This window comes from Neomonachus schauinslandi, chromosome 9 (genome assembly GCF_002201575.2).
Source record: "Neomonachus schauinslandi chromosome 9, ASM220157v2, whole genome shotgun sequence".
NCBI lineage: Eukaryota > Metazoa > Chordata > Mammalia > Carnivora > Phocidae > Neomonachus > Neomonachus schauinslandi.
In genome coordinates, this window is record NC_058411.1 from 133,025,403 (window position 1) to 133,046,411 (window position 21,009).

Here is a 21,009-nt window from a genome sequence, read left to right on the forward strand (position 1 = left end):
TCACTTTACTACGGGGGACTGTGAAAATATCTCATGTGGTTTTTTTTCCTAGGAACAAGGCTTTATCTGATGAGAGTTTTAAAAATTCCCACGGAGAACCCAGGCCCTGAGCACCCTACACCCAATTAACCTCCCCTAGCCTAGACACTCATCACCGTTTCATACTTTACTGCTAAAATCAGGAAAAGTTCCAGATACTTAGTATAGCAGAGAGAGGAGTGGGGAGAGAGATGTGTTTGTAAATAAAGAAGTAGTTGGGGCACCTGTTTGGCTCAGTGGGTTAAGCATCCGACTCTTGGTTTCAGTTCAGGTCATGATCTCAGGGTCCTGGGATCAAGCCCCTCGTTGGGCTCCACACTCAGCGCAGAGTCTGCTTAAGATGCTCTCTCTCCCTCTGCCCCACCCCCCCACCTCATGTTCTCTAAAATAAAATCTTTAAAAAGAAATAATGAAGTAGTTGAGTGAGGCCACATTTAATACTAAGTAGGGCATGCTTAGGGTCCTCCATTATCCTGGGGGGCACAACAGTGTCTAAGGATGCGGGAGGGGGGCATATGGTGGAAAACACATGGTCTTTGGGATAATGAAGACAAGGATTACCTTCCGGGCCTTGCCACTCACTAGCTGTATGACCCTGGACAAGCTGCCTGACCTCCCCCTGCCTCGGTTTGTTCATCTGCACAATGAGAACAGCAACCCCTGTCTCCCTGGGCTTTAGGAGGTGGGAGTGAGAGACCACAGACAAGCGCCCATTCTGTCTGTTTTATAGCAAGGACACCATAAAGGAGAGCTGGCGTATCCAGTGCTGCTCATTATTCAAATCCACGTGTGCTTGACGCACTTGTCCAAGTAAACAGACAGCTTGAATTTTCTTTGTGACCACAATGACTCCTAAAATTAAACACTTGCTCACAACCGCTAATGAAGTCGATATTAAAAAATAAAAGCACTGATGCGGGAGACATTTTGTTCTTGATGCTGTCCCCATGGTTGCTGTTTTTTTGAATCTTGTCCTTAGCCCCAGATGCACAGGTATTAATGCGTGCTTAAGCCAATCCAGTTGATCTGGTTGGATCAAGGCAAGGTTCCTTCCCCACTGATACAGACTGGGGTAGGTGAAATAATTTAGATCTAATAATAGACACCAATAGGTTTCAAAAGGTTCCAAGTGTCCATGCACAATTTTAGAATCTATCAGATCCTTGCTGTGCTAACAAGGCCTCTTGCTGGGAATCCACATTCCCTTTGTAAACGCCATTAGCAACCCACAAGGCAGGTGGGCAAACATGAATGTTCTTATGGTAATAATGACTTGGGCAGAAAGGGAGGCCCTGGGAAATCACACCCACTGTGCTACGTGCTTAGAACGTTAGAAAGGGAGAAAAGCAGCTCTCCCCCAAGCCCTGTCCCCCCACCATCCCATACCTGAAATAGGAGGCAATGGGAATTGGTAAAGAAAGAATGAAGCAATGATCCCAAAAAGTGTGAGAGGAAACCTTTTGCCCATGCAGATTTTGCCAAGTTCATTCGCATCCCCAGACGATTTTCGGGGGTCCCTCTGTTTTTAACTGCCCCAAGAGAATTGTTCTTGGGAAGAACACATGGAAAGTTTTGACTTTGAGAGTTCAGATTCCATTAATGAACCAAGTGCATTTTTAAAATGTTTTTGCTTTTAGAGCAAAAAAAAAAAAGTTGATTTTCCTATCTGTGCATCAGTTCAAACCAGCACAGAAATTTGCTGAATATTACCCAAAACACCCAGTTAGGCTGAAAGAAGGGATGGAAAATTTTAGCCCCAAAGGAATTTTTTTTCGGGGGGAGGGGTTTGAAAGGGGAGGCACAGGAGGAGGAGGGCTGAGAGGATGTCTCCAGAGTCACTGGGAACACATTCTGACTTTTCACCCATATTGCCTGAGTGAGTGATGCTCCAAATGCTTCCTGTTGGAAGTACAGTGGCTCCCCGGGGAGCAGATCAAGTTGACAGCTGAACAGTGAACAACATTCCATCTGTCACTCCGTACAGCCCATCACCTCAGCTATCTTGATTTCTCTTACCCCAAGCTGCACATCATCAGGCTCTGCCCCACATAAGGACTTTGTGTGATCTTAACCTTTTTTTGGGTCATGAACCTCTTGGAGGTGCCAGCAAAAGCTTGCCCACAAGATTACACCCACCTCTCTGTATAATTTTAAGAAGGTCACGGATCCCTCCCTGAAAGCACATCCAGGAAACTTTCATTTCAAGCAGCCCAGTTAAGTAGCCCCCCATTTCTCTTCATTTTTTTTTTCTCTTCACACTCTTAAAGCAAATTCCAGAACCCCAGCTCTAAAGACTACACCTGTTTTTTTTGTTTTGTTTTGTTTTTTTAGGAGTGACCATTAGCCACCTAATGCTTTGGTAGGTTCAGATTTTCATCTGCATGGGAGCAAAAACAGGCACGTGCACGTGTGCGCACACATACATGGCTCGGCAGGAATGAAACAGCCAAGCCGAGTCACAAATGGAGCATACTCATTTAGCGTCTTCGCTCCCGACCACATGAAGCCATTCCAGGGGGTTAAGGTCACTTTGGCAACTGCGGTGAAGGAAAGGACCCAGGGCTGGTTATGTGTCTTCAATAAACCCAACACCACTGAATAAGAAATGGACATGCCGGACACTCTCCTGCCCACATACACGATTTGCCATTAAATGCTCCCTGCTCCTGCACAAAGCCTGCCTGCCAACAGGTTATTATTTTTTTTTAATATTTTATTTCTTTACTTGAGAGACAGACACAGCGAGAGAGGGAACACAAGCAAGGGGAGTGGGAGAGGGAGAAGCAGGCCCCCCGCTGAGCAGGGAGCCCGATGCGGGGCTTGATCCCAGGACCCCGGGATCACGACCCGAGCCGAAGGCAGATGCTCAACAACTGAGCCACCCAGGCGCCCCGCCAACAGGTTATTTTTAAATGCTTTGCTTTGAGTGGTTACAGAGAAACTGGAGGGGGCATCACTTTCAGGCCTCTAGGTCCCTTTCCTGTAACTTAAGTGCTATGAAGTAATGAAATGAAAAACTAAATCAGAACTTCCAACCTAACCCTTTTTATTGAATATATTGGGTCAGTTCTTCAGCGTACCATGGGTGAACACCTTGGTATCAGAAAAGAGCTAATTCTGTGATCAGAAGACAACAGCCCTACAGGTATTTCCTTGCCCAGGAACACTAGCCCTGTGGGAAGGTGCGTGGTCAAACCTTAAGAGGAAAGCAATCCATCCAACTCTTCCATGACCTGACAGGGCATCCAAGCCTGTGGACTGCAAATGTTGTAAAAGACAATTTATGTGCTCAAGTCACTGGGATTCCAAGGGCTAGAAGCTCGCTTCAGGCATCGCTGGATCCAGGCAGTCCTCCTGCCTTCGCTCTCCCCCAGTCTACCTTCCTTTGTGCAGGCTTCACTCCTATGTCCAGATCTCTGCACATGGCAGCAATGACAGGCATCAGCATCTCTGAACATTGAGAGCTTACAGGTAGCACTCCTGGAGAAGAAAGTGACCTCTGTCTCTGATTCCATCTGTTAAACCTCACGGTAGACTCTGGTTGTCACGCTCCTTGAGCCAATACTTGTACACGAGAGACCTTCTCTGTGTCGTGGTCGGCCATGCCTGGACCACATGATCATGTCTGCAGCCCTCGAGAACCCCCTCGGGGAAAGGCAACGTTCCATCACAAAAACAACGTGTGGGACAGGCAAAAAGCAAACATCCACAACGACTCTTCCATGAGGCATTTCAACACAAGAATCCTCCAACAATGAAGAGCTCGCTTCCCACTTTAGAGGAAGGCCATTAACCTCTAATGCCAGTGTGAACGACAGCAAATCGCAACCCTCCCCAGAAATCAAACCCTTCACACAGCTGCTCTCTCTGAATGCTTCTTGCAGGTGAAAGGGGGGGGAAAAAAAAAAAAAAAAAGGAGATAAAGCCAAGATTATTCTAAGGTCAGAAATAAGTAAATAGTCTACAAATAAACTAAAGAATATGCACGTTATTCAGGAAAATAGCTCAGAATCTTTTATATTTAACAACAAAGCCTGTGGTACAGTTGAAAAGAAAAATGAAATGAATCTGCTATCACCAGTCAGGTGCAGTAAGAGGTTGGTGGTACAGAAATAATGAGCCTTTGAGGTACGAAAGACACACACACACACCCCACCCCACCGCCCCCGTGCATCCTTCACTCTCCCCATGAACCTTCTGTAGGTCCGTCTGAGGCTAAAACCTCTGGTCTTACATCTGGTCCATCAAACACACGAACGCTAGGTTCTAAAATCTCTCAGCAAAGATGCTTACATACAGGAAAACATCCGCAGGCCCCAACCAGCTCCAAATGGTACTGGCTTCTGCCTTCCAACACTCCCTTCAGGAAACTGAGTGGCACTTGTCTTCATCCAGACATGCTTAGCTTGGAGAAATGGTTCCATTTCTTTTCCACTCTGGGATTCCCATTCTTAGGAGGCAAGAGGCAGAGCCTGGGCCAGAACGGCACCCCGAGAGGTTCAGCAGCAGGCATTCACTCTGCTCTGTTCCATTCTACCACTGGGTCCTGTGTGTGTGCGCGAGCCCCCCGTCCCCTGCCCCAACCCAACGCCCGCATCACTTGGAATCACAGGAGAGGAGGTTATGTATCCTGACTATGGCATTCATGATGTGCAACTGCCTTCCTTACCACCTGGCTCCCTTCGTTTTATTTCTTTGCCATTCAAAAGGTGAACACAACGCAAAGAGCAGAGAGTCCAAAATGGCAAGCCACCGACGCATTCGAGCTGGCTTACCTGTTGACGACTCACAGAGGGTTTTGGGAAGTGATGTCGACGAGCTGGCACTTTGGTCCACTTGAAAGACAGACTTCTGGTCACTCTTAAAAATCAGAAGATTTGGCAAGATGGACTTTGCATTCCCAGGGAAACAAATGGCAGAGAATGAAGCAAGAGCCCTTGGTTCCCCCAACATCCATATAGTCTGCTGTTTGTCATTTGCTCACTGAGCCCCTGAAACAATAAGATTGCTCCCCTGAGCAGATGTGGGAGAGGGCTGCAGAACCAATACTCTTGGGGGGCCCAAAGCCTCTTTCAGGACCTGCTTCTGCCTCACTTATTTCTCTTCTGGAAAAAGTCACAGCAAGGCAAAGGGCTGTTTTTCCAGCTTACATCAAATCCCCTGCACTAACCTGAGCTTTTAAACTTTTCAGTAGATATGGATGTGACTATAGCCACAAAGATGTTCACCACTCACATGCCCAATGAGCACATTCCAGTATTTCTGGATTAACAAAATACCCTGCAGTTATCTTAACCAATAATACATTAATTTCACATCTGATATATTAATAAGTTTACAATGTCAATTAAAAGTAGGTTTACATATAGTATTGTCTTCACTAAAAATACATCCAAAAGAAAAAGGCTAGAATTAAATATACCTAAATATTGACGATAATTTTCTATATGCACCTGGATTAGAAATTATTTGCTTTCTTATTTTATTTTGGTTTTTCCAAGTTTTACTAAAATGAGAATACATTCCTTTGAAAAATGGAGACAATATTAAGAAGCAATGTAGGAAGCAATGTAGGAAGGAAACCCAGAGAGCTAACCAGTACATCACGTGGCCATGGCCATATGCTGCGGTCCCCCGACTTAATATGGACCATATCACCTGCTGCCTGGGGCCCTGCTAGCACTTTACATACTTGGCGGTGAGCCACAGGAAGGGGTCCTCAGGCAAAGAAGAGCCCTACCGATTTAATTCACGACTGAAGAGGTTGCTATTCTTAGGTCTACGAGGTGGATTATGTCCCAAGCTGAAAACCAGGATCCAACTACCCTTGTCAAGAGACCTGCCTGTGTGTTTCAGTAAGTCATTTACTCCCGCCTCCCTTTCTCCACCTGGAAATGGAAAGGACAGGACCATAAAAATGAACAGGACGGTGTTAATCGGTCTCCACCATGATACCCGATGCAAAGGATACCAAGGCAAAGCCATGCCAGGTAGATCCCGGCCTCCTTTTACTGCTAAGGAAACAAGCTCAAATCAACTGGAAAGGTGTCCAAAATCCTGGTGGCAGGTCTGTGGTGGAGCCAGGATTTGAATCTCAAAACTGTCTAACTCCAGAGCCCATGCTGGGAGTCTTGCCCAAGGTCACCCAGGCAGTGAGCACAGAAGTGATTCCATGAACCACAGGACATGAATTATGAGCAGCTGAAAATGAAAAAGCATCATCCAGCAGCCCAGGCAATACGGAAGCACCCGGTAAGAGCCACACGCGTGTTTCCCAGCACATTGCTCAACACACAGAAAATGGCATGTGACCAGCAGCTGGGGAGAGGGGGTGGAACACGGCCCAAACCAAGTGACCAGTTTTACAGTGTCCTTTATTTTAGAAAAAAATTAATGAGGCTAACTTCAATATCAATGAAGTTGCAACTATATAATGAGCTAGGCTTATTCCCATGAGGGAGAGCTTTTTAATTATTTTTTCATATGAACTACAGTCACAGTGTATTTGATCCATACCCGACCCACACTCTTTGGAGAGTTAAAACACATTTTACCCAATGTCAAGTTAAAATAAAAACTCATCAGAAGCAAAATAACTCTGGGCTCCCAGGGCTCTGACGCAAAGGTGGGTTCGCTCTGCTTGCCGGCTGGTATCACAGTGACCTTTGTACTAAACAAACACTTCGCAGATGAAATCGGAGAATAATTCTCTTCGCATCAACTGGAACACAGAGGGCTCCCCTGGGTTTCAATATAAGTGATAAAAAAGAAAACAGGACACATCGGTGTCTGATGTGTGTGCCGCCCGACTTGCAAGCCATTGCTGTGTGTCTGCAAGGGCCCCATTCTTCCTGGGTATGCAGAGGGCGCCCACGGGAAGCCTTCTTAAAGGATCGCTTTCCTCTAGCCAGCTTCCATTCTACCTAAGACTTCTCTGTCTCAATATCCACCTCTGTGTATGCACACACCTGTGCATGCATGTATTATTATTGCCTGTGTGTTTGCCAAACACACACAACTCAAAATGCTCTGGTTTCATCTGGATCCCATTTTGCATTTTGAAGACCTCATGCATGTGTAATAAAATTGCACAGAACTATACATACATACACAGACACAAATGAGTGCACAGAACGCTGGTAAAATCTGAGTCAACTCCATGGACTGTACCGATGTTAATTTCCTTGTTTTGATATTGTACTACAGTTATGTGCAATGTTACCATTGGGGGAAACTGGATGAAGGGTATGGGGGACTTCCCTATATTTTGCCACAATTTGTGATTCTAGCATTATCTCAAGTTTAAAAAAAAAAAAAGCTCCATCTTCAAAAAATTTCTTAGGCACCTATAAATAAATAAATCACAACAATGCAGTTCCTTACAGAAAAGTTGAGACAAAAGATGCAAGAGTCTTGGCTCAGTCTGGTACTGACCCCCTTGGTACCAGTTAGGGGCTGAATCAGGTCCCCCCTCCAGTGCCCCCAAAATCCCTATGTTGGAGCTCCAACCTCCAGGACCTCAGCACGTGACTGTATTTGGAGACGGGGCCTGAAGAGGTAATAAGGTTAAATGAGGTCCTATGGGTGGGCCCTAAGCCACTCTGACTGGTGTCCTTATAAGACATGAAGAGACCCCAGGGATGGGTCCACACAGAGGAAAAACTCTGTGAAGGCAGGAGGAGGGGCAGGTGCCGTGTGCCAGCCAAGGAGAGAGGCTCTAGAGGAAACCAACTCTCCTGACCCCTTAATCTTGGACTTCCAGCTTCCAGAACTGTGAGAAAATATATCCCTGTGGTTTGAGCCACCCTTAGGACTGCCTTAACAAACTAATACAGTACCCATGTCCTGCCCACCCCAGTCATCTGGTTTTGTCCCCTGGTAAGGAGCTCCCGAGCCCGTGGCATCCACCTTTAAGAGGGAAATGGTGGCTCTCAAGTGTGGCAGGAAACCAAATCGAGGAAGGAACAAAGGTCCTGGCACAGAAGAGCTAAGCAGCAGGTAACCAACCCTTCCCTACCCATGCGAGACTGGTGCTCCACTATCTGGGGAGTTATCACAACACAGAAGACTGAATGCAAGTTTTCGGGGTGAGCCCATGGGGCAGAACCAAAAGCAGCATGTGGGAAGCTGTGAGAAGCCAGATTTCTATCACAACAGAAGCACAAGTGCCTAATGGCTATCATGGTTCAAGAAGGGAATGAAGAGAGGTGTCTGGGTGGCTCAGTCGTTAAGCGTCTGCCTTCAGCTCAGGTCATGATCCCAGGGTCCTGGGACTGAGCCCCGCATCAGGCTCCCTGCTCCACGGGAAGCCTGCTTCTCCCTCTCCCCCTGCTTGTGTTCCCTCTCTCGCAGTCTCTGTCAAATAAAATCTTAAAAAAAAAAAAAAAGAAGAAGAAGGGAATGAAGAGCCATGTGAGGGGAGGGCTCCTGCATTGCTGGAGACAGGGAAGCAGAAGGCGGAATACACCAGCTGCCCCTGCCTAAGAAGGGCCAGCTCTAGTCTGCACCCACCCTGGAGAAGGCTCCAGAACCCCACCCTGGACTGTTAGCCTGGGCCACCCTCCCCCATCCCTCCTCCTCCCACATCTCGGGCTGTGACACCCACTCCTCATTCCGATCCCACCTCTCCCCTCAGCTATGAGGCACCCTGCGTGCTTTCCTCCTTGCTGGCTTCTGTGATTTTTATTTCCTGAAGCCTTCACGCTATCTTGTGCAATGCCCTGACTTGTACCTGACCCCCTGGACCATCCACTGGCCCTCTCCCCACAACCCCAGCCTTGTGACAGATCCCAGATGAACATGGGAAAACCCCCGCCCTCAGACCTGGAGTCCAGCTCCATTCAGCTAAGTTCTCTCAGGCAAGTCCCTGAACCTCTCAGAATCGTGTCCCTGTCTGCCTCATTTACAACAGCGAACACTTTAAAAAAAACGCATGTCCAACAAGAGAGGGCATTAAACATCACAGGACGGATCCCCAAGAGAATGTTAGGTTTACAGCGGTAGCACCATAGACTATTTAGTAACATGAGACAATGTGCATCAAATATTGAGAGAGATGTTTGTTATAAACACATTTTTAAAGATTATTTACTTGGGGGAGGAGGGAAAGAGCGTGCGCACACACGAGTGAGTGTGGGGGGCAGGGCAGAGGGGGAGAGGGACTCTCAAGCAGACTCCCTGCTGAGTGTGGAACCCCACACAGGTCCTAATCTCAGGACCGCAAGATCATGACCGGAGCCAAAACCAAGAGTCGGACACTTAACCAACTGCACCACCCAGGCGCCCCCGAAACACATTTTTGGTAGAAAAGCATACCAACGCAGAAAATACAGACATTATATAATCATAAAGCTAAGAGTAGTGCTTCTTTATTCTTTCTTCATACTTCCAAAGTTGTCAACAGTGACATACTTTTTATGTCATACTTTTTAACTAGAAATAAAGTTATTTAAAAAAAATCTCTACCACTCTCGTTTCACCTTTTTCCTCCTCAAAGAGAACAAGGTTACAGTCAACCTAATGAGGGACACAGTGAGTCCATCACATTATCCTACTTACCCTCGCCTACGATACGACGGGCCAGGTTTTGAACTTGGAGAAACAGAACAGCTAAGAACACGGAGCTCATGGGAGGTCACATCATGGGCCAGAGGCTCACTGAGGAGACTCCCAAAGGGGTGACTCTTGGACCCTGGTCATGCCTCACATCCAACAGTCTCCACTGCCACACTGCCCCATCAGTCCCGCTCGGAAGAAAGAGTGCCACGTGCCACCCACAGGTCATTGTCTAGCTGCTCGGTGAGGCTTGGCTCCACGTCATATGGTTGTGAAAAGCCTGCCAGCAGAGCCATGTCCCCATTCAGCTGCTTTTGTCCCCTGGTAATGAGCTCCCTTGGCTCCCTCCCCGTGCTGGAAAGGGGCAGCTGCAGAACGGTGCAAGCCAGAGAAGCCCCTGGGGAACGGCCCATCCAGGAACTCGGGAGCTTGGCAGTGGTCCGGCCACAACCGTCCAAAGCCAACAGTCATTTCAGTGGACAATATCGGCTGGACTTGAGATGGAAAGCTTCCATGTCCCCCCTCGTTCTAGGGTCCATGACCTGGCCACTCAGGAGCACACACACCCCGAGACTGGGGACCCAGGACTCGCACACCCCAGGGGCAGGTCTTGTCCACAACGGCCTGTGGACACCCAGAGGAAAGGATCAGCTGTGAACAAGTCTGTGGTTGACAAAGGAGGTATTGATCATCTTTTCCATCTTCAACCCACACTCACGTTTTCGGCATATGGCCAGATGGCTGGCTGTGGGCCTCTTGCTCTTCACCAGCTTCACAGGTGATGGAAGCAGGGGACACACAGGCTATTCCACCCCAATGGACACGCATCTACACAAACAGTCCCAGCGCCAGTCCCTTCAGACTTTCCTCCTCTCTGCAGGCAGGTATAAAAGGCTGTAATGCAGCAGTCCCTTCCAGTAGGTTCCCCCATATACTTCCCAAAGCTTTAAGTGGCTTCAGGAACTAGCTCCCCATTAGAGGAGATAAATGCTATTCTTGTGATCACAAACATTATTTTATGTCCTGTACGATAAATGAGTGAACCAGTTATACTCTGCATATACTGTGGTCTTCTTAAATCGCTCCTGGAGAATCCCAAGCATGCACAGGATAGTAAGACCACATATTGAGCTGATCTCCCCCAGAAGGCTTACTCTTTTCTTCTCCCTGTAAACACGTACCCATGAAACCAGTTCAGAGGCACTCAGAGAGCCCATCTCAACAGCTGTGTATGGTCATGTTTTGGAATTTGCCAGATGGACCAGCACCGAGGTCCATGCGCCACACAGACAGACATTTCCAACTCCGTTTAACTATCACAGAAGAGAAAAAAATGGCACCCAAGTAGAAATTTGCCTGAAACATTCTTCCTAACAAAGACTCACAGCAAATCCCATGGTCTCAGAACTGGAGAAGGCCCTCTGCCTTTAACGGTCAGCCCTACTGCCCATGCGTCCACCTGCCACACACAAAACCAAAGCACCTCCTCACCCTAAAGCTTTGCACACACAAACCAGGTCCCGCCCACTGCAGGGAAAGACCATGACCTAACTCAGCAGGGAAGACTTCCAGAAGCAGGTTCTGGGCCTGCTGTCCCGGGCAGGAAGTCCCAAGCCAAGGTGATTCAGCACTGACAAGACTTGAGAAAGGATTCCAGGGAGGAATTTTTCTGCTGGATTCTATCATCAGAGACAAGAACTTGGCTATTCATTCCCCACTTCCTTCTCTGTGCTTTGATTTATGTACTTTCTATGACTACTACCAGAAAACAGCTCTCCCAGGGTCTAGGGTGACATCAGTCAAGTCCAAGACCAACGATCTGGATGGACCTCAGGAAGCTATCTGGCTCCATGCTGTGGCCCATGTCCTAGTCTGTGTCAGACTCACATGGAGTGGCTGTTGCTCAAGCTTTAGAAAGAACAAAATGTAAATGATGTCCTTAGTACCTTTAATACCCACCCGGACCACATGGGGAGAGGGCCTGGCCTCAGCCTGGGATATCTTCTATGTTGGGTTCCACATCGTAGTGGAAGCTAAGTCACGACCAGGCTCCAGGTGATCTACCCCTTTATAGAGAGGCATACACTCTCCACCTTTCTCACCCTAAGTCTGTTCTCAAAGAACAGGAAACCTACATTTGCAACGTATTTGTCCAACAAAAGCATGTACTCCATAGGTGGGACAGAAAGCCACTGAGGAAACTCAGCATGGAAGCGTATAACTATTCCAAACCCTCCTAGCTCAGAAACCTTGGGCAGTGCATGGTGGAAACTCAACAGGTACAAAGCTTTAGGTCACATTCTGTTCAAATTCTGTTTTATCCTAAACCTTTGTATGGTAATTAACAGTGCTCCAGGAAGCAAAACGTTTCCACAGGAAGAGGTAATTCTGTCAAAGCTCAGCACTCAGTGAGTGGGGATAGGTCTTTACAATCCAACTGTTTGTGAGAGGCCAAATTAATTAGTGAACAGGGGACGGAGATGCTCGGCAGGCCCTCACCCTACAAATGGCCATACGACAGTGCCCCAAGGCAGTGACAGAGGACCCCCGTTTGTTGTAAGAAAAACTCACACTTCGAGGTTGCTTAACCTTAGACCCATGAATGGCTTCCATCTTGCCAGTTGAAAATATCAGAAGCTAGGATGCAAAATAATTTTTGAACAACTCACATGGACCTTATTCCTTCCTAAATATCCAGCTCCCGTGTATACCCTCATTGCAGAATTACCAGAAGTCACCAACTTTGTCTTTTCAGCATTTGGTATCATTCAATCAGCTCTCCCCCCTTTGAACTTCAATAGGACAATGACCAGATGATCATTTCGATTATTAAAAACTGGGGTTTCCAAGGTGTAGACCCCAAGTATACCTTGGTGGCTAATGCCAGAGAGCTCAAAGTCCACACACACGTGAAAAGCAGGTAAATACACGTTAAACCCATCCTGACCATGTCTTCCCATTCATAGCTTCCTAATGTCCTAGCAAAGCCAACCTCAAACTCCACTGTGCATTGAAATCACCTGGGGAGACTTTTTCAAAAAAGCAACCCATGCCGGTGGTACCCCAGACCAACTACACTGGATTTTCTTGGGGGTACAACTCAGGCATCCCCATTTTTCAAAGTCCCCCCCTTCCCCCCCACCCCGCCCCACACACACACCCGGCAGATGTGCAGCCAAGTCTGAGAACCATAAAAAGTTCACGGGCCCACCTGGCCTTCCTCTGTCAAGGCGCCCCGGTTACTAACAGAGCATGGAGCCCAGGGCAGCGCGCGGGCACAGCCGCAGCTCCTACCTATGTAGAGCGAGGAGTCCTTCCTCCGCACGTGGTCGTCGATGTAGGAGACGCCCAGGGGCTGCACGGGGGTAGCACCGATGCCCAGGAGCACCTGGGCCCCAATGAGCAGCAAGTACATCATGTTGGTGGCGGTCCGGCTGCGGCAGATGAGGTCCGGGTCGGGGCCCTGGTCGCCGCCCGAGCCGTTGGCGGCGCAGACGTCGCGGCCCTCGGCGCCCCAGCGGATCTCACCCGCCTCGTACTTGTACTGGTGGGTCAGGAACTCGGGCAGCGCCGACAGCAGCGCGCCCAGGGCCATGACGATACCGCCGCAGCCGATGAGGCGCGGCCTGTGCCCGCGCGCCCCGAAGTAGCTCACGAAGAGGATGAGCGCCAGGTTCCCGATCTCGAAGCTGCTGGCGATCACGCCCACGTCGGCGCTCTGCAGGTTGAACCTCCGCTCCAGGGTGGTCAGGACGCTCACCTGCGGGGTGCAAAAGGAAAGCTCAAGGCCAGTGTGAACGCACACCACCCGGGACGCAGCCCCCTCTGGCCTCGCGGTGCACCTGCGGGCCCGGCCCTTGCCCCTCAGCGGGGTTTACAGGACCAGGATGCAAAAGGCGCCTGCGACAAGGGACTTAAACCTGAAGAGTCCAAAAAATATTTACTTAGTAGGACAACCCTAATTCGATGGCTAAAGAATTAACTTTCCCAATAGCAGGGAAGTGTTTTCTTGGCACCTGTTTCCATCCTGAAAGGTTCTGCCTGTATTTGGGAAACACAACTTCTCCTTCCCCACAGGCGGCCACCATCCCTTAGGGCTCAGGTGTCCTGCGCAAAGCCCTGAAGTCCATTTTCACACGCTCCCAACGACACCCTATTTAGAAAGTCCATGCTGGGAGGGCACAGGGGGCCAGGGAATTTTTACTAGGAGGTTGGCAAAGCATACCTGAAGAAAACAAAACCCTACTTGGAAAAATGGACATGCTAGATTAGTTCACTGGGATAATCATTAGCTCCGTCTCCTTCTGGAAATTTCCAACATACATTTCCCTAGGCCTTCAAATAAATACATCCCCGACTGTTCTATGCCCTGCAGCCCTGCCAAAGTCCCTTGGATGGAATATTTTTAAGACTTTCCCCACTCTGTATTCTAGTCCACCCTTCATCTGTTTAACAAATATTAAACCTCTACAGTGGCTTGGCAATGCCCTAGACACACACCCACACAGAGAAAAAAAGAGAGGACACCTGTCCTTAAGATGCCACCTAGCAGACAGACATGCACAACTCTATCACAAAGTGACTGGATATTACACTCATGCTGCAGCCATCACAGGAGGGGGGGGGGGTCTAGAGGAGATGCATATTATATTAGGGCTTTTGAGCTAGAGAGAGAAAATGCAAATAGCTCTCCCTCCTGTTGTATGCAGGTTCCACACAGGGTATCACCAGCAAGGTAAGAGTCCCCATCATCACGGGAGGTCCGATAGCCCTAGCTGGGTAGGGAGGAACATTCCAGGTTAAGGCAACAGTGTGAGCAAAAGTTGGTGGCATGACTTAATAAAGGAATGGAAAATGGTTGGAAAGGTGGATTGGTGACAGATTCTAAAGAGCTACAGATGTCACCCTAAAGAAATTAGGCAATCCCGCACAGTGTGGTGGAAAAAATGCAGAGCACGGAGAGAAGAACACCTGGTTTGAATCCCAGCTATTATTCCCTTAATTAGCTCTAGAATGTCGATCAAGTTGCCTCACCTGTCCCAAGCCCTGGTTTCTGTGAAGCAGGAATAGGAACATCAACCGGGCAGGATGTACAAGAAAATTGGAAATAATGAGAGGTCCGCTAGCACAGACCTGCCTTTCCCTTCCTGGCAGGAGAGCCTAGGGAGAGGAAGCAAAGCAGAGGGGTGCAGAGCCAGGACTCCGGAGCCAGAACGCCTGGGGCCATCCTGACTCTGTGACCTTGCACCGTTTACCTATGCTTTCACTTTCCCATCTATAAAATGGGGATAGGAGTGCCAGGAGCCAGGAGTCAACAACGTACAGGAGTAAATGCTGGAAAGGGCTATCTATAACCATTGTCATTTATCTGTGGGCATTGGGCAACATCAAAGCAAAAGATGCTGGGTGTGGCCATTGTGTGGCAAATGGACCGACAGAAGAGTGGAGAGAGGAATGCCAGCAAACTATTATCGAGAAAAGAGAGAGGAAAGGCAAAGTCAGTACAGTGGCAAGAGAAATGGACAGGATTTGAGGCTTGTGGAAGCCGAGTTCTATCTCCGGAGACTCTGGGCCGTGTGCTGCTAAGGAATGGGAAGAAGGAGAGTTATGTGGATCTAGCCTTCCACCAAACGTGTAAATCCGTGCCCAACCATGTGCACACACAGCTATACCTGTAAGGATTAGCAGGTCTCTATGTACCTTATAAAAAAGAACAGAGAAGCCAGGTGATTCCTCCCAACCTCATCTTCAACCCCACACGTTGAAACAGCCTTCTTCAACCCAGTGGTTCTCAAAGCTACCTTCAGATTGGAAGCACTTGGGAAAAGCTTAAGAGTTCACATGTTCAGGGCGAGCTCGGCAGAGCAGCATTCTAACACTGGTATTGGCGACAGGACATCTGTGTCCCCGCTCTGTTGCCCACATTCCAATTCTGACTCCCGTTCCCACTGCACTTTCTAACCAAGTCAAGGCCAGCTCGCAACTCAGTCAGCCCTCATTATGTGGCTAGCTTATTTCTCAAACACCAAGTATCTGCAACTGTCAAGAAAAGAAATTTATTAGCCGGTCTGGTCTCATTAAAATGGCTTTCAAAGACTCCCAAGGAAGTTCTTTCTGGAAGGTCTGGGTAGGAAAAACAAAGGCTTCATTTATTCACTCCTTTGTAACACCCAAAAAAGCATGATGGGACCAGCACTCTAGCAGAGGCTTGTAATAAGTAAAGCTGTGTGGGAGTGAAGACGACAGCCTATCCACCTGGGAGGTTGGGGGGCTCCAGAAGGCTTCACCCCAGCTTTTGTGCTGAGCCTTGAGAGATGCCCAGAAGAGGCTGGGTGCAGGAAGGGAGCAGGAATATATCCAGGCACTAGAGTCCTCTCACGCAGCCTGGTGACCTCCACAGGAGGTCAAGGACAACAGAAGCGGGATGGTAGCAGGTGGGAAGGGTTGGAACAGAAGCCGTTTTCTATTCCTGCCACGAGGCTTAATGACATACATATTAGGCGGCATATCTGAAACATGACAACAGTGCTGTTCCAGCAGGTGTGACCTGTCATAAAATATCACACAGGTGTGGACGTTTATGATGACAGATAAGGACGGCAGGGATAGAGACAGCTGTGGGCCAAACAAAATACAATCAGCTCTTCTAGAGCGAGCTGACGTCTGCGCCTACAACCCCTCTTGTCCTGCCTCAATCCTGCTCTTTGCAGAGCAATCCACAAGGGGTGACAGGAAGTCGTAGGGTCTTCACCTCCTTGACCTGTGACCTGACAAGCCCCAGGGATGCCTCTGAATCAAGCATTGGGCCGTGCAAGCATTCTGAAGACGCTTTGTGGATCAATTCGATCAGAGGCTAATGTCTTCACTCACTTAAAACACAATTTTGAGAAGATGAACTAATTAAGTATGCATGAGGCCATAAAACCCACTTGTCGCTTTTATGTGGCAGGGAACAATCCAGCAATGCGAAAGACGCTTGCTAAACGGAAAGACTGTCTTTACTTAATGGGTAACAGGACTGATGAAAAATGTCTTGGTAATTAGAGACGAAGGAGCCGTAACTCCAGGAGGTAAAGTGCCCTCACCCTGTGCCAAGTGGATATGAAGTTATTATTAAAAGAATGCAGTATTTATCAGGTCTCTACTACCACGATTCAAAAAAAAAAAACAACTTGCATTTCAGAATCTTTTGGAGCACTTGTTAAAAATACAGCCCCCCAGACACTGAGAGGTGACCCAGGGGCCAGAGATTCTGTAAGATTCCAGGCGTCTTGGATGCCCAACTAGGACAGAAAACCACTTCTATTCCAGGAGTCCACCACGTACTCACCATCAATCTCGAGCTGTGCTCCTTAACCTCAGGGGCAGCAAAATCACACGGAGTACATCACCACCGCATTCCAACCTCAGAGTTTATGACACCTCGGGGGTCCAGGGCGGAGGGGAGGGGACTGGGAATTTACGTTCGAACCTGCTCCCAGGTGATGTTGATGGTGCTCAGGGGACCACGCTTTAAGAACCACTGGTCTACTGGCCTTCCTGTCCTCAACAAACCTACCGCTGCTCAAGACTGAAGAGTCTGTTTTTTAAATAGATACGAGTGGAAAGCACTCCCTCATTTTCGGCTCCTAGAGACGCACTCACATGGGCCAACTGGGATTGCCTTTGTGGGAGGCTCACCTCTTAGGGTGCCTGAGGCACGCTCAGGCCAGCTGCATCAAGGGGGACCCAGCCCAAAGGGAGAACTTCAGCCCATGCCGTCATAAATACCCTAAGACAGGAGGCACCCGGAGACCATGGCCACGTAGAGATGAGAGCCCTTCCTCACCTTCAGAAGCGCGGAGGTGGTCCGGAGCTCACTGAGTAAGAAGAGAAGTTCGTAGAAGCAGAAACCAACAGTCAAAATAGCCCCCAGGCGCCTTCCCAGAGGTCTCTCCATTTTCTTACTCTGGCTGGGGGCGTGGGGCCTGAACTGGAATCACCTGGGGAGCTTTTGAAAACACCAGTACCTGCCCCCCCCACCACACCAAGACTCTGATATAATTTGTGAGAGCTGGGCCCCAGCGTGGGTATATTCAAAGCTCCCAGGTGATTCTTTTTTTTTTAAAGATTTTATTTATTTATTTGAGAGAGAGAGAATGAGAGAGAGCACATGAGAGGGGGGAGGGTCAGAGGGAGAAGCAGACTCCCTGCCGAGCAGGGAGCCCAATGCGGGACTCGATCCAGGGACTCCAGGATCATGACCTGAGCCGAAGGCAGTCGCTTAACCAACTGAGCCACCCAGGCGCCCCTCCCAGGTGGTTCTAAGACACAGGCAGGTAGAGGTATGTGTGTGCACAGATGCACCGCATGGACGCGGCAGAGGGGTGTGGATGTTCACCACCGTGCAACGTGTTCATCCGGGTGCCGCGTGGGAGCAGGGAAGCCTCGAGTCCCAATCTGCCTTGAACAGCTCGTGGCCCATCTTTCGGAGCCTGTCTGCCATCATAACAATACCTGCTTGAGTGAGCATTACGAGATCACGTATCAGAGCAGTGGGCACACAGGTGCATCTAGAAGTGTTGGCCTCATCACTGGTGCGCATGCTCTGTGTGACTTCAGGTCCGTTCCAGAGTGCCTGCTCCGTGGCAGGTGCAAGAAATGTGACTATAATTGAGAGACCATCCCTACCCCGTGGGAGTTTATAAGCTGGGGAGGGCAGAAAGAAGCAATCGAATAACAAGACAGCCTATTATACAGGGGAACAGAGTGGCGGAGGGTACAAGGGAGTGAGAGCGTATGTTTGGTTGCACGTGAAGGAAAATATACCCAGGATTCTGGGATGCAACAAGGATAAACAGGGGGTGATGGGGGGGTCACAACATTCCACGAGCAAAGATCAATGGGGGTGGGGGGTACAGTTCAGACCACCCCTGGGGTAAGGTGGGTGGGGGAGACACCTTTTGGCCTCAGAGTAATCAGAAATAAAACAACCGTGAAGGCCAGGCTGAGGGTCTGCCCTTGATCTGGAGGTCAATGGGGAGCCAAGAGAGGTTCTTGAGCAGGAGCAACATTATCCAGGCAGTGGGGCATAGCATGGCGAGAAGAAACTGCCAAGGCAGTTATCTCAGCAGTACCCGTGGGAAGTGAGTCTTCAGCAGGGTAGTGCTGGTAGAGCATCAGAGGGTGCCCCTGGGAGAGGTGCTGGAGAAGGCAAACAGTGCAGAGCGTGAACCAAGGAAGGGACAGCAAAGGACCTCGGAGGAGTATCCCCTTGCTCCATCCGGAGCCATGTGAGGGCTGAGAGCGCGGGAAGGCTGGGAGGAGCCCCGGAGTGTGGACAACCTGCATCTCAAAGCACGTCTGTCTGAGGGGCATGGGATGTGACAGAGGGCAGCAGGTCAGGGAACTTGGAGGAAGCTTCACCTTTAACCTTTGGTGCCCAGCAGCAGGGCCCATGTCAGGGAGCAGATGCAGAAACAGTCTGGAGATGTGAAGCTCACCCTAAACTACAGTCACATGAAGCATGACGTGGAGTCCCCCTGCAGAACAGGGGGCAGCACACTTTTTCTGCAAAGGGCCACATAGTACATATTTTCAGCTTCCGGGCCACAAGGTCTCTGTAGCTACTGCTCACTCTGCCATCATGGCACAAAAGCCACATCCATAGGCAATATGTAAACAGTGGGCATGGCTGTGTTCCAATAAAACTTTATTAACAAAAACAAGCAGTGGGCTGGATTTGGCTACAGGCCACAGATTCCCCCAACTCCTGCTCTACAGTTCCCGAGTCAATCCAGTTTGGGAGATCATGTTATTCCTATGCCTGGCAATAAAAACACTCGCCATTTACAACAAGTCTGTGAAGCACTCCTCTTGCCGGCCCAGGAAAGTCAATCTAGGCAAGCCTTGAATGCAAGTTTATTAATTGTGTGAAAGTAATTTGCAAGGCAACTTCAACTTCCTGTCTCATGTGCCAAGGGCATGTCTTCTTGCAGTAAGGAAGGGGATGGTGCAGGAGGGGCTTAACTACGTAAGCCCAGACAGCACCGTCCTGTGAGCAGCAGGAATCTCATTGGGTAAATGAGGCACCTTATGTGGTTTTGTTTTTCATCTGAGCAGCGGCTCTTTGGAGCACGTAATTTAGGGCACAAGGGAAATGCCGCGCACAAGGCATTCACTTGTGAGTTCCAGGATGTGAGGTTTGCAGAACCAGGTAACAGAAGACAACATCTCCCATGATTGCCCCGGTGGCAACCAGATCCCTCATCTGCCTCACAGGTCAGCCGGGGAAAAGAGACATTTAGTCAGTGCTGCTTCATTTCTGGCAGATGATTTAGCCTGTATTATGACCACATAATAAATGGCCGTTCTCTTCCAACCATTGTTCTCAAAAAGCAGAGTAAGAATTACATAAAGAATCCCTGATTTATGGGGCGCCTGGGTGGCTCAGATGGTTAAGTGTCTGCCTTCGGCTCAGGTCATGATCCCAGGGTCCTGGGATCGAGTCCCACATCGGGCTCCCGGCTCGGTGGGGAGCCTGCTTCACCCTCTGACCCTCTCCCCTCTCATGCAGTTTCTCTCTCACTCGCTCTCCAAAACATAAATAAAAAAAAAAATCTTAAAAAAAAAAGAATCCCTGATTTAGACATAACTCTGGCCTTCAGCCCCCACCAAAATCCTATCAGTATGTGTGAGGGGGCAGGTGGAAAACACGAGAGATTTAGGGAGCCAAACATTACCTGTGGGACCTTAGGCAAGGCATTTAACACACCTGCAACTCGCTTTCCCCGTCTGTAACATGGAGATGAAAATCCTGCCCTCTCAGCTTGCCACGGGTTCAACTGAAGGGGAAATGTTCTGTACGATGTTTATCACTGTAACAGCAGTTATGCCTGGGGTTGCAAATATGCAACATAGCTTTCCCCTTCTGTGCAGCAGTGTCCTGGGAGCCCATCGACTCTCCCTGTACCTGGAGCAACAACCTTTCCTCTGATCACCCTGAGTGAGAGTCGCCACCTGGCTCTCCTTAGGCCTCACTGGTCTCTGCTCTAAGCCTCTGTCTCTGCCGTTCCCTTTATCTTTATTATTCACCTCTTTCTCAGACTACTTTTCCCTCTACATCCCATTTCTTAGTTTCTCTCATCTCTTCTGCTACCTCTGTTCCCTAAATGGCCCTAAAGCACAACAAGAACACTTTTTATTGCTCCTTATATGCAGCAAAATTTTCTTCAATTCTATGAGAATGTGTAACACCTTAGGATTCTCTTCTAAAACAGAATCTCCAGATTTAATGGCCTCCTACTTATATATTATATATATTTCATCATTGATTTTTCTCTCTAGCTCAGTGGTCCATCATGGAAATACAAAGATTCTCCATCTCTGCTGGGTACAACTAATAGAATGCTCTTCCGCTCTGTTACTGAGCTTTAC

At 48.8% G+C, this 21,009-nt stretch overlaps 1 protein-coding gene across 2 annotated transcripts in view; it reads right to left on the minus strand.

The window, feature by feature from the left end:
* The window catches only part of SLCO3A1 (solute carrier organic anion transporter family member 3A1), a 301,899-nt gene that overhangs the window by 222,826 nt on the left and 58,064 nt on the right, over positions 1–21,009 (minus strand). For both annotated transcript variants that reach the window (XM_021680661.1, XM_021680660.2), the window contains exon 2: positions 12,889–13,354. In XM_021680661.1, coding sequence (XP_021536336.1) covers positions 12,889–13,354 — 466 coding nt within the window. The remainder of the gene's footprint in view (positions 1–12,888; positions 13,355–21,009) is intronic.